Source organism: Oncorhynchus gorbuscha, linkage group LG08, assembly GCF_021184085.1.
Source record: "Oncorhynchus gorbuscha isolate QuinsamMale2020 ecotype Even-year linkage group LG08, OgorEven_v1.0, whole genome shotgun sequence".
Taxonomy (NCBI): Eukaryota; Metazoa; Chordata; class Actinopteri; order Salmoniformes; family Salmonidae; genus Oncorhynchus; species Oncorhynchus gorbuscha.
The window spans coordinates 29,207,726-29,221,024 of record NC_060180.1 but is presented as its reverse complement, the minus strand read 5'-3'; the positions used below and the strand labels follow the sequence as shown (position 1 = coordinate 29,221,024).

General features: G+C 44.9%; 1 protein-coding gene across 5 annotated transcripts in view; it reads right to left on the bottom strand.

Moving 5' to 3' along the window:
* The window catches only part of LOC124041461 (tyrosine-protein phosphatase non-receptor type 20-like), a 109,244-nt gene that overhangs the window by 18,434 nt on the left and 77,511 nt on the right, over positions 1–13,299 (bottom strand). For 3 of the 5 annotated variants that reach the window (XM_046359065.1, XM_046359066.1, XM_046359067.1), the window contains 15 exons: positions 12,117–12,218; positions 11,579–11,672; positions 10,624–10,709; positions 9,880–10,042; positions 9,244–9,458; positions 8,302–8,400; positions 7,743–8,182; positions 6,593–7,541; positions 5,809–5,979; positions 5,539–5,713; positions 4,795–5,005; positions 4,658–4,695; positions 3,490–3,554; positions 2,881–3,042; positions 389–821 (listed from right to left, as the gene is read on the bottom strand). In XM_046359065.1, coding sequence (XP_046215021.1) covers positions 389–821; positions 2,881–3,042; positions 3,490–3,554; positions 4,658–4,695; positions 4,795–5,005; positions 5,539–5,713; positions 5,809–5,979; positions 6,593–7,541; positions 7,743–8,182; positions 8,302–8,400; positions 9,244–9,458; positions 9,880–10,042; positions 10,624–10,709; positions 11,579–11,672; positions 12,117–12,218 — 3,403 coding nt within the window. Of the gene's footprint in view, positions 1–388; positions 822–2,880; positions 3,043–3,489; positions 3,555–4,657; positions 4,696–4,794; positions 5,006–5,538; positions 5,714–5,808; positions 5,980–6,592; positions 7,542–7,742; positions 8,183–8,301; positions 8,401–9,243; positions 9,459–9,879; positions 10,043–10,623; positions 10,710–11,578; positions 11,673–12,116; positions 12,219–13,299 lie in introns of those variants that run through there. The other 2 variants (XM_046359068.1, XM_046359069.1) reach the window with 1 other exon arrangement.

The window sequence follows — 13,299 nt, the reverse complement described above, 5'->3', positions numbered from 1 at the left end:
TCTGCTAAACGTGTATGTGACCAATAAAATGTGATTTGATAAGAAAGTTACAAATCTGCCAATAACAACTAGTTTCCAGTCCCCCCCCCCAGACCACTCCCTGAAAGTCCGAGCAATTTTAGCTTGAGAAATTGCTCTTGTTAAGCTATTTTTGTTCGTTTTCAATTAAAATGGTCAAAAATAATCAGAGTAAGGTACTCAATTGTTACCCAGAAATGATTTGACATTGAGATAAAAATGGCTGCATTGGGCCTTTAAGTACATTTTGTTTAGGATTTAGGCCAGCAGATTGAAATATTTACTTCGCTAAAAATAGCTAAAAATGACACTTAAGTATGAAACCCCAAAACAAATATTACTTTTGGATGAACTATCCCTTAGATCTCACCAGGGGGAAGGTCCTCCTGCTGGACATCAGGTGAGGAACATGCGGAAGGGTTGGAGAATGGCTCGGCATTGTCCGACATACGGGCTTCGATGAAGACTGACACATTTGATCCAGTGCAGGATGCCATGTTGGATCCATTGCTGGTAGCCATGTTGACTTCAGGGCAGGAGGCCATATTTGATCCAGGACAAGGTGCCATATTTAATCCAGGATAAGAGGCCATATTTGATCCAGGACAGGAAGCCATATTGGATCCAGGACAGACGGTCATGTTGTCTCCAGGGAAGGCCATAGAGTAGGATACATCAGTGCAGGGTGCTGTGTTGGCCCTTGGTATGTCTCTACAGATTGTGAGTTGGATGTTTCCCTCAGCCTGACGGAGGATATCCACCACCTTACAGTGGCTCAGACCTGATACTATTATACCATTCACCTAGAACACATTTGAATACAACAATGACACATATTTAGTACAAATATACAGTTGAAGTCAGAAGTTTAAATACACTTAGATCATTAAAACTTTGTTTTCAACCACTCCAAAAATGTCTTGTTAAAACAAACTATAGTTCTGGCAAGTCAGTTAGGACATCTACTTTGTGCATGACAAGTCTTTTTTCCAATAATTGTTGACAGAGAGATTATTTCACTTATAATTCACTGCATCAAAATTCTAGTGGGTCAGAATTTGCATACACTAAGTTTACTGTGCCTTTAAACAGCTTGGAAAAATCCAGAAAATTATGTCATGGCTTTAGAAGCTTCTGATAGGCTAATTAACATAATGTAAGTCGCTCTGGATAAGAGCGTCTGCTAAATGACTTAAATGTAAATGTTAAGTCGATTAGAGGTGTACCTGTGGATGTATTTCAAGGCCTACCTTCAAACTTTGTGCCTCTTTGCTTAACATCATGAGAAAATCAAAAGAAATCAGCCAAGACATCAGAAAAAAATTGTAAACCTCCACAAGTCTGGTTCACCCTTGGGAGCAATTTCCAAACGCCTGAAGGTACCATTTTCATCTGTACAAACAATAGCTCGCAAATATAAACACCATGGGACTACGCAGCCGTCATACGGGATGGAGACGCGTTCTGTCTACTTGAGATGAACGTACTTTGGTGATAAAAAGTGCAACTCATTCCCAGAACAACAGCAAAGGACCTTGTGAAGATGCTGGAGGAAACGGGTACAAAAGTATCCATATCCAAGGCTGTTTAGCATGGAAGAAGCCACTGCGCCAAAACTGCCATAAAAAAGCCAGACTATGGTTTGCAACTGCACATGGGGACAAAGTTCGTACTTTTTGGAGAAATATCCTCTGGTCTGATGAACAAAATAGAACTGATTGGCCATAATGACCATTGTTATATTTGGAGGAAAAAGGGGGAAGCTTGCAAGCTGAAGAACACCATCCCAACTGTGAAGCACGGGGGTGGGAGCATCATGTTGTGGGGGTGGATAATGACCCCAAGCATACTTCCAAAGTTGTGGCAAAATGGTTTATGGACAACAAAGTCAAGGTATTGGAGTGGCCATCACAAAGCCCTGACCTCAATCCTTTAGAACATTTGTGGGCAGAACTGAAAAAGCATGTGCGAGCAAGGCATTCTACAAACCTGAGTCAGTTACACCAGCTATGTCAGGAGGAATAGGCCAAAATTCACCCAACTTATTGTGGGATTTAAAAAGGCAAAGCTACCAAATACTAAATGAGTGGATGTAAACTTCTGACCCACTGGGAGTGTGATGAAAGAAATGAAAGCTGAAATAAATAATTCTCTCTACTATTATTCTGACATTTCACATTCTTAAAATTAAGTGGTGATCCTAACTGTCCTAAAACAGGGAATTTGACTAGGATTAAATGTCAGGAATTGTGAAAAACTGAGTTTAAATGTATGTGTATGTAAACGTCCGACTTCAACTGTATTAAAAGTCATGTTTGGACACATCATCAGTCATGGATGGATCAGTCATTGATAAGTCACATGTGTGCGTAAGAGGTCTGCTACCCGACCAGAGCCCGAATAACTAGGGTACAGGCAGGGCTCGTCTATCGTCTATCACTAATATTTTGAAGCTGAACCCTTTGTTTGTGCTCTGCTGCACAGTATAGTCATATCTGAGTAAGATCATAACAAAGTGCTTCAACCTCGTCAAATATAAGACAGGAGAGATTATTTCACAGAAAATGTTTAGAGTGACAAAAATAGCTAACAGCTAAATGCTCACATATGTCTCTTCATTGAGTAGAGCAGCCCAAGTGGAGCCGTTGCTATGGATACTCACAGACTCAAAGCAGCCATGAGTAGAGCGCATGCAGAGCGAGCTGTGCCCAGTGAGCGAGTGACAGACAGAGAGGAGCAACTAATGGATTTACTGTACTAACGGAGGAAGTTATTTCTGATTTAGAGTTTCTGAATGTCGCAGGCATGGGTAGGCCTTGTGCTTAAAATGCATGCCTGTGCAGGGCTTTAGCGTGTGTGTACCTCGAGCAGTATGTCTCCCACTCTGAGCTGTCCATCCTGCTGCGCCATGCCTCCATCGCATATCTCCTTCACTCTGAGCGTACTTCCGTTGCATCCTCCAATCAGAGCAAAGCCCAGACCCCCTCTCTCTGGTTTACACACATATATTTGCAAGATACAGCTCTGAGAGAGGGAGAGGTGGAAGTTACAAATCCAGTCAACGGGGTGAATGGCAACTTCCACTTAAGTCAAATTACTGTGAGAATTCTAGTTAGGAAGCCCTTATCCCGCGATACTTGCAATTACAATTTATCCATTAAGCAGACACTTTTAGCCAGACGGCTATTAGAACATTCCCAATTCTCTGCCACAGGCTGAGGTAAGCAGTGTTTGAGCAGTAAAATATTAATGCATGAATCAGGTGAGAATGCCCACACAGGCCCCAAGCCGAGAGAACAGATGACTCTAGTTTCAACCTGTGTCATCAGAGAGAGAGAGAGAGAGAGAGAGATAGATAGATAGATAGAGAAAGAAAAGTTGGAGAAAGAGCGAGATCGAGAAAGAGAGACAGCAAAAGAGAGAGAGTGATAGGTAGATCGAGAGATGGAGAGAGTGAGAGCTAACACTTACGTCTTGATCGGAGGTGACAGAGAGAAGTGGTCTGAATTTCCCAGTGGTTTCGGGCACGGCTTTAGCTACAGGACAAACAGAGAGACAGAACAAAATATTTCCATTTCAACGGACAAAAAAAGGTTTGCTATATTATGTAACCAAAAGGCCAGTGTGGCAGGTAAGGTAAATGATAGCTCCTGCTCAATGTTCCTGAATCCTGCTCAATGTAACTTAATCTACTGAGAGATAGAAAAAAACAACAACTTGCAAGTATTAGAAACATACATCATCAATAATTCATAAGCAAAGGTACCACAGCCAATACAGACGTATGATCAAACAAGATCAATCTAACACATATTCATCATTCCTGTTTGACCTTGGATAATGTTCTATCCCTCCAGTCACACAAAAAAAGCCTCCGCAAAAGCTGTCCACGTCAAACAAAACTAAAACATCCCCCCTGGTGATGATACATTCAGAACAGGACAGGAACTCACGTTGACCTCTCTCCTCTGTGGCCATTTTGGTGCGTAGGTGTCCTCTCGAACAGGTAGACAACACTGGCCTTTCAGACTGCCCCTCTACCTCACCCCTCACAGTCAACAAACAACTAGTGTGTGTGTGTGTGTGTGGTCTAATACCCCAGTGGAGGTTTAGATGCTCTGTAATAATTAATCCTGCAGTGGCAGCACAGGCCCTGTCCGTCAACAAACACACACACACTGTCTGTCAGCACCGGGCTACGGCTACAAACACAGACAAAGAGATGAGAGGAGAGAGACCAATAACCAATAATATTAGCGAGAGAGAGGTCCCACTGAAATACTCCCTTTGCTCCTCCTTCTTCCACTCTCAGGTCACTGAGACCTGGACACAGACAGACAGGACACAGAATCACACACCGTAATGTTGAAAGACCTTCTGTCTCAGGTAATATGGTCATCTAACCTGGTAATGATTGATCTGAGAATAGCATCTACTTCCGTCAATGAGGCATCAACCTGCCTGGTTACAAACTTCTCATTACATCAACTTAACCCATTGCAACACTTAGCCAACATTCCAGTGTTTCAGTTCGTGTCTGTTTCTATGTGAACCAGCAGTCACATACACAGAGAGTCCTGAACTGACCATAGTGGTCACCGGGAGGTTGAAGCATCTCAGTACATGATCTTATACGCACCATTACTCTTGGCTTTGGGAGTCACAGGCTGGTCATCTCTACATGAAACAAGAAAGAAAGCAAACAGACGGATCATTTAACAAAAAGAATGCATGCATTCCTACAAAACACACACACACTCAGACAACCCCACACACCTGGTGGCCTTAAGTTTGACTTTGCGTGGAGCAGTCTCGCAGGCCTTGACAGCGTCCTCCAGAGTCATTCCCATGGTGCATCGGCCACAGATGTACAGGATCCTGTCGTTTGGCTGGACGCTGCCTTCCTCACAGGCAGGTGAACCAGGAACCACCTCCAGACAGTAGATCCCCTGCCATTTGCTGCCTATACCACCCGTAAGCTTTATACCTGAGAGATGTGTTCATTAGGGACAAAAAAAGAAGAAAACAGAGTGACCAGAGGATACACGACCTAAACAACGGAATGTTTTCCATTGCAAAGTGTTTGCTACGGCGTGCCCTAATGAGCACCATCCAGATATTAGAGATATAATACAGACAGAAAGGTTGAAATTGTAACAGAGCACCTTTTCCCTGCACCTGTGCATCTGTTACGCACAGCAGGTGTGTCTTAAGTCCGTGGCTCCTTAATGAGTTTGTACAGCACCGACGAAGGCATAGAAGCCGAAACGTACGCTCCTTTCTTTGTTTAGCACTTCGCAACGAGGATCTTTTAATATCCATTTGAGCATGGATTAAATTTAAGTATATTTTTGCATCTCGACCTCCTTGGTTTTCCCTTTTCATGGTTTGAGTACCTACGTAGTTCTACACAGATTTTTTTTTTCTCCCACACACCGACCACCATACACACTGGCTTCCTATAATATAGTTCTCCCATCTGATAAATACTAATAGTCACGCTCCCATTCAGTGTTTTACCAAGCTGTCCAGTCGGTGTCTTGTGCAGTATGATGTCTTGCAGGTTGTCTGGAAAAGGTGGAGCGATCAGGTTGGTCACCGCCCTCCCCAGGATCAAACTCAGTCTCCTAGGAGACGACCTCAGGATCGACATGGCAACCTCATCCGTCACATTCGTCATATCCTGGCCATTGACCTGGGTGTGGGGAATATGGGAGAGACAGGTAAAGATAATGTGTGCCTATGTGTATGTGTTTGTCCATGTGTGTGTGCCCATGTGTGTGTGCATACCGTGACTAGTCTGTCCCCTGGTCTGAGCCGTCCGTCCGTCTTAGCAGGGTTGTCCAGTATGTCCTGAATGTAGTAGCAGGCATCCAGTTTGCTGCGTGTGATGGTGAACCCAAAGCTACCGCTCCACGACTTGGTCAGAACCACACACATCTCAAATTCCTTCATCATGTCCTGGATGGAAAACAGAAAGACAGTGTCCAGGCCTTTGTTCCATTTTCTATCTCTGCTGTTTTCTTTAGGGTTGAGGCTTGGGTTTTTGTGAACGCAGTTGTGAAAAGTGCCATTTCATTTTTTTTGGTAATTGTTTTTATATTTTTTAAATTAAAATTCAACTTCATTTAACTAGGAAAGTGAGTTAAGAAAAAAAATATTATTTACAATGACTGCCTACACCGGCGACGCGGGGCCAATTGTGATTCCCTATGGGACTCCCAATCACGGCCAGATGTGATACAACCTGGATTAGAACTAGGGGCTGTAGTGACTCTACAGTCCCTGGTTCAAGATTCAGACCGCTGCGCCACTCGGGATCCCTATGAATAAAGTTCAATCACATGTCACTGGAACAAAAAATTCATCTGCACACTGGTATATCCTCCCAAAGTGTTGTTTAATCGGACAACATTTCGACCCAAAACTAGGGCTGCGTCAGGAAAATAATACTGACAGATGTATTTTTTGTTCTACATTATCCGCTTTAATCCAGCATCTAGGAAAGTGATTTTATGGATGTGATTAAACAAAAATCAAAAGAAAAAAAAATGTAATTGAAATTAAGTCTCACTTTTCTGGGATCCTCCTCATTCTCATCCTCATCTTCGTCCTCCTCCCCTTCTGTCTCCTGTCTCCAGGTAGGGTGTGTGTGTGGGAGAGGTGCAGCCTGAATGGGGGGAGAGAGTGAGGACAAGGGAGGCTGGGGAGAGGGGTGGCGTGCGGGGGGTTGCGAGGGGGGCAATGTGTCAGGGGGCTGGGGATTGTATTGGATGACTGAACGAGTGATGTTGGAGGCATTGGTAGTATTGAATGTGATGCTGTGTTTACGATCGGAGGTGATGTTGTGCTTACAATCGAAGGTGACGCTGTGCTTACGATCGGAGGTGATGCTGTGCTTACGATCGGAGGTGATGCTGTGCTTACGATCGGAGGTGATGCTGTGCTTACGATCGGAGGTGATGCTGTGCTTACGATCGGAGGTGATGCTGTGCTTACGATCGGAGGTGATGCTGTGCTTACGATCGGAGGTGATGCTGTGCTTACGATCGGAGATCCTGGAGTTGGGGTTGGAGGTATGGGAGGAGAGGCTGGGAAGAGGAGGTGTAGCATGCAGGGGCTGGAGAGGATGCACCGAGTGGCTGATGTTGAGGTCAGACATCCTAGAGGAAAGGCTGGATGTAGGCCACGAGGAGGGCTGAGCTGGTGTGTGCTGGACAGAGGTGGTTTGCAATGACAAATTGGGGTTTGTTGAGCTCGTGGTTTGCGAGGACAAGCTGTGGGGGATGGAAGTACTTTTGGGGGTGGTGGATCGGACCCTAGTAGGGGGGGTGGATCTGGTCCTGGAGGTATGAGAGGTAGTGTGTGGAGCCACACTGGGGGTACATGAGGTGTTTGAGGTAAGGCTAGAGGGCCTGTCCGAAGTCGAACTGATGGTCAAGTACTCTTTATCAGGTAGAATGGTTTTTCCATCACCCATAAGGCAGTATGTTAAACTGCCGTCCGCCTCTTCTCTGATGCCACTGGAAGTACATACAGGGTTCATTAACAGTTGTGTGTGTGTGTGTGTGTGTTTGTCTTTGTATTTATTTGCATTTAATTGATCCTTTAATTGCACAGGTAAATCGCATTGAAAATAAACATTTATTTAACAAGAGCGACCTGTTTCTAAAAGGCAGCAATCAATAATTTATTCTGTACTTAAAATGTTACATTAACGTTACCTGGTGTACACGGGACTAGTACTGGTCTTGGCCCCGACAGATGCCGAGCTCAATTCTTCGGAACCTTCCTCGTCCACAACCGACAACTCTTCACTGTCTCCTGCGTCACTTATGCTGGCGAGGGAGATGGGGGAAGGGGGTGAGGGAGAGGGTGAGGAAGGCTGGTTCTCGGCTGCGTCCATCTCACTGTCTTGACTATCCTGACTCTGTTGAGTCTTCGAACCTCCAGAGGGCTCAGGGGATTTGTCCGTTTGTCTGGCCTGCCTGGAGGCTTGGTCCTGGGCTTGTGATGTCTGCATTGGCTCCTTTTGGGCCTGGTTTTCCTGGTTGTACTGACGGTTCTGGTATGCCTGTAGCTTGAGCAGCTGGCTATAATCTTCCCCAAGCCTGATGTCTAGAGACTTGGACCTCACCCCACGGTTTGGAGACAAGAAAGGAACCTATTTAAAGAGAGAGATACCACTCAGTGCTCAATTCTCAGTGCTCAGTGTGTGTGCATGTGTCTATATATCTGTGAGCCTGTTTCTCTCTGTGTGTGAGTGTGTGTGTGTGTACTCACCAGTGTGTCAGCATCCAGTTGAGACAGTACTCCAAGAGCAGGTCTGCAGACAGTCAGGTGGACCTCAGACGGAGGCCCACGGAGCAGGAACAACACCCTCTGTGGATGAGCGGTCAAGGGTCAGTACAAGGAATTTTTTTGGTATGTGTGTGGTTCAGTCTGCTGGGGAGGACAGGGGCATATTGTTCGGGAGTTCTCCGTATCTGCTGCATTTATTTGTCAACGTACTTTGTGCACTAACGTAAATGTGTATGGTTATTTTGGCGGGCCACAGACACATGCAGTACCCCTTTGCCACCAAGCATTCCCATGACAACAGCTCATTTGCATGTTAACGACACTGCCGTCTCAGTCCGACCGCTGTGGAATCCATAGTTCAGAGCCATAGGTGAGACGTGCAGAGTTCATTTCTGATAGATCAGATTAGGGGATTAACTGTGATGTGGCACAGAGAGCAAAGGAGGTAGAGAGAGAATGCTGAATAAAGCACGGAGCTAACATACAGAGAGGCGCACTGCATTCTAACACTAAACTAAACCTCTTTTCAGAAACTACAACCAAATATTGCATGCACTAGCTAGATACCTAGATGACACGAACGGAACTACCCAAACTCTCTGGTTAAAAGCACCACATCCACGAAATCATCACTCGTTAAAATAATCTGTGCGCCAAATCATAATTCGTTAAAAGAACATACAAAAAGACAAAGAACGCCATTGGTGACGCTCTCGCGCCTCATCAGTAGACCACCCTGCCTCCCCCCTCCCAGATTCAGCAAGGCACGCCAACATATGAAAATATTTAACACCGAACCCTGACATTCACAACCTAATCTCAATACAATGCTAACTCATTCACACTCACCAACAGGACACAATTCTTCATATCTGGCTTGAAGGACAAAGATAAAGAGATTTGTACAAGAAAGACATTGTGTACCTGGTAGCTGAGGCCTTTAACCCATTGTCCATTAACAGCCAATATGACGTCTCCTTCTCTGATCTGTCCTGACTCCTTGGCTGGTTGACCCTGGAAAAGGGTTTTGATCCGCACCACACTGCTGCCCTGGTCACAACCACTGTTCAACTCACTGATGTAGAAGCTGAAGCCCAAACCACACAGGCTCTTCTTCAACAGCACCTCCAGAGTGTTGTCTGAGAAGAGCGCAAAGGGTCATCATTATTTTCAGAGTGTTTGAGAGAGGGGGAGGGTGATTCAGCTTCACATCATTATTTACATGCACCAACAAGCATTTTCTGCTGTTCAACTCATTCCATTTCATTGTAGCACTCCACCAGACTGGAATGTGTGGAAACAGTAAAACCAAGACCGAGGTCTGTACATATGTACAGACGCATGCATACGCACATGCTGACACACGCGCACGTGCAGACACACACTGAGCTATAAGGCATCAGTGTGGCAGCTCTCAGGGGACTGGGGGTGTGTCGGGGCTGTCTGTGACAGCCAACACAATGTAGCTGTCAGATAAGTCACAGCCACCTCGGGGGAGTCTGTGTGTGTCTGCCTGGTTGTGTGCCTTTGTGTTTGTGTGTGTGTGCCCTCTCCTCTCACCATCAGTGACAAAGCTGTAGTCCTTGGTCTTGCCACTCAAGGTCATCTCCATGGAGCTGTCTCTCCTGAGACTTCCTGATTGGCTCTGTGAAGCTGAGCGGGGGCGATTTGCTCCTGCCCCCAACACCACCTGGGGCTCCCTCTCTAAAAGCAGACTCACCACCTAACACACACACACACACACACACACACACACACACACACACACACACACACACACACACACACACACACACACACACACACACACACACACACACACACACACACACACACACACACACACACACACACACACACACACACACACACACACACACACAGAAAAAACAAAACAGCTAAAATCACAGCATTCTGTCCGACAATAGGGAGAAAGGGTTAAGACAGTGCTGTTTAGATACTCATTATGCTCGTGAAGTCATGTGAGAAAATAGCTAGATTTGTTATGTTATTTGTTTTTGTCCTGGAATCTGGGAGTTACGTAACCCAGTGATTGGACAGGGGGTGACTGGGCTAAGCTAAGCTGTCTGTCAACACTATGTTAGAGATGTGGCCCAGGTGTCAGTGTAGAGCATGCTGACGTCAGCAAGCCTAAAGGCTGAGGCTAAAGCTCATTAGCAAAGGCTAAAATAACAACAGCTGTAAACATATGGTTTGCACTACCACTGCCAAGAGAGAAGGAGAGAGAACTAAAGAGAGGCGAGACTAAAGAGCGAGAGAAAGATGTGTGTGCGTGCATCGTACCTCTCCAGTCTTCTTCAGGCACTCCACGGCCTGTTTGTGTGTTACACCTCGTAGGTTGGACCCATCAACTTCCAGCAGTCGGTCACCTGTCATACATACGCACATGATTGATTAGTGATGTCTGGTTACCTATTTGAGTGTGTGAAGCTAGTCTGGTATTGGTTGATTAGTGATGTCTGGTTACCTATTTGAGTGTGTGAAGCTAGTCTGGTATTGGTTGATTAGTGATGTCTGGTTACCTATTTGAGTGTGTGAAGCTAGTCTGGTATTGGTTGATTAGTGATGTTTGGTTACCTATTTGAATGTGTGAAGCTAGTCAGGTATTGGTTGAGGAGAGATGTTTGGTTACTTATTTGAATGTGTGAAGCTAGTCAGGTATTGGTTGAGGAGTGATGTTTGGTTACCTATTTGAATGTGTGAAGCTAGTCAGGTATTGGTTGAGGAGTGATGTTTGGTTACCTATTTGAATGTGTGAAGCTAGTCAGGTATTGGTTGAGGAGTGATGTTTGGTTACCTATCTGAATGTGTGAAGCAAGTCAGGTATTGGTTGAGGAGTGATGTCTGGTTACCTATTTGAATGTGTGAAGCTAGTCAGGTATTGGTTGAGGAGTGATGTCTGGTTACCTATCTGAATGTGTGAAGCTAGTCAGGTATTGGTTGAGGAGTGATGTCTGGTTACCTATTTGAATGTGTGAAGCTAGTCAGGTATTGGTTGAGGAGTGATGTCTGGTTACCTATCTGAATGTGTGAAGCTAGTCAGGTATTGGTTGAGGAGTGATGTCTGGTTACCTATTTGAATGTGTGAAGCTAGTCAGGTATTGGTTGAGGAGTGATGTTTGGTTACCTATTTGAATGTGTGAAGCTAGTCAGGTATTGGTTGAGGAGTGATGTCTGGTTACCTATTTGAATGTGTGGAAGCTAGTCAGGTATTGGTTGAGGAGTGATGTCTGGTTACCTATCTGAATGCGCCCATCCTGCTCAGCAGCGGCCCCTGGCACCAGACTCTTGATGTATATCCCCTCGTAACGAACACAGGTGTTCATTCCACCCTGTAGGGCACAACACATACTGTATCGCATACTGTACTGTATATATTATATCATAGCTTCTACCCCTGTCCCTAGCCTCAGACTACTGCCTCTAAAACTAACACTTGACTCCCCTATAGAGAACCTATAACATACTGCATTAAGTATAGGAGACTGCGAGTAGGGGCTAGGCAAAGGCACCTAGGGATTGTTTTGATCATGACCCCTAAACCTAAACCCTAGCCTGACCACTAACCTCCACCCTATAGAAGAATGTGTACTGTAGATTGGTGTGACTGAGACAGTAGTAGTATTATAGGTGGAAATGAGGAATATAATTACTAGAAGCGACAAAGCAATTTGACTGGAACACTCATGGGTACACGTTCTAGTTATTCTGTTTCTATGGCATGGCCAAGGTGTGGAGTTGGGAAGCACTACTGTAACATATATAGATTTACTCACAGCTACACTTATACCCAGGCTGCCGTTGGCCTTCTTCAGCTCCACCACAAGCTGTTCCCTGGCTCTCAGACTGCAGAGAGAGGGAGACCTGGAACACACCTCCTGGAGGGGGAGGGAGAGAAAGAGGGAGATAGGAGGGGAAAATGGGGAGACAGTGAGAGGGACAGAGAGAGAGAGATAGGGGAGGTGGTAAGGGGTAGGGGGGTGTGTGAGAGAAAGAGAGAAAATGAACGAATGCCAAGAATGCTATCACGCCGTGAATTCTACAGCTTGTTTACAATAACGTCGTACAAATAAACGTATTCCAAATCTCCTGAACTCCAGCCTTAATCCAGTTATCCATTAGCCACGAACATGACCGGCTAACCTATTATCCCATTAAGTCTCTTGAACAAGTAGCATTTTCCAAGAATTTCCCCTCAGGGACAAAAAAACAAAATCACATCCTATACCACACAACCATTCTGTCAACAATAGCGTTAAAACACACACAATTCATATGAACAACACAACCCTTCACTTGACCTCTTCACCCAAGGGTTTCCAGCATCCACAGCTTTCGACAGCTGCTATGCTATAGCTATATCATGGACTTAATGAGCCATTCGCAGTTTCACTGTTCCGGCCGTGTGTACTTAAGGGTGTTTCTCATACAACCGTGCTTCTACACTTTCATGCTCAGAGTTTGTTCTCCACGAGTGTTCTATTGAGTACGTTCTTGAGTGCGGAGAAAGCATCAAATATTACATTTGATATTGCACTCGCACTCCGTTGCTACCGTATTCCCTGATGTCCTTGCTGTGTCTGAATCCTGGCTTAGGAAGGCCAGCAAAAATTTGGAGATTTCCATACCCAACTATAACATTTTCCGTCAAGAGAGAACTGCCAAAGGAGGTGGAGTTGCAGTCTACTGCAGAGATAGCCTGCAAAGTAATGTCATACTTTCCAGGTCCATACCCAAACAGTTCGAACTTCTAATTTTAAAAAGGAATCTCTCCAGAAATAAGTCTTACAGAAAATGTTTGACCTCTGTCATTGCCAACAAAGGGTATATAACAAAGTATTGAGATAAACTTTTGTTATTGACCAAATACTTATTTTCCACCATAATTTGCAGATAAATTCATTAAAAATCCTACAATGTGATTTTCTGGATTTTTTTTCCTTCATTTTGTCTGTCATA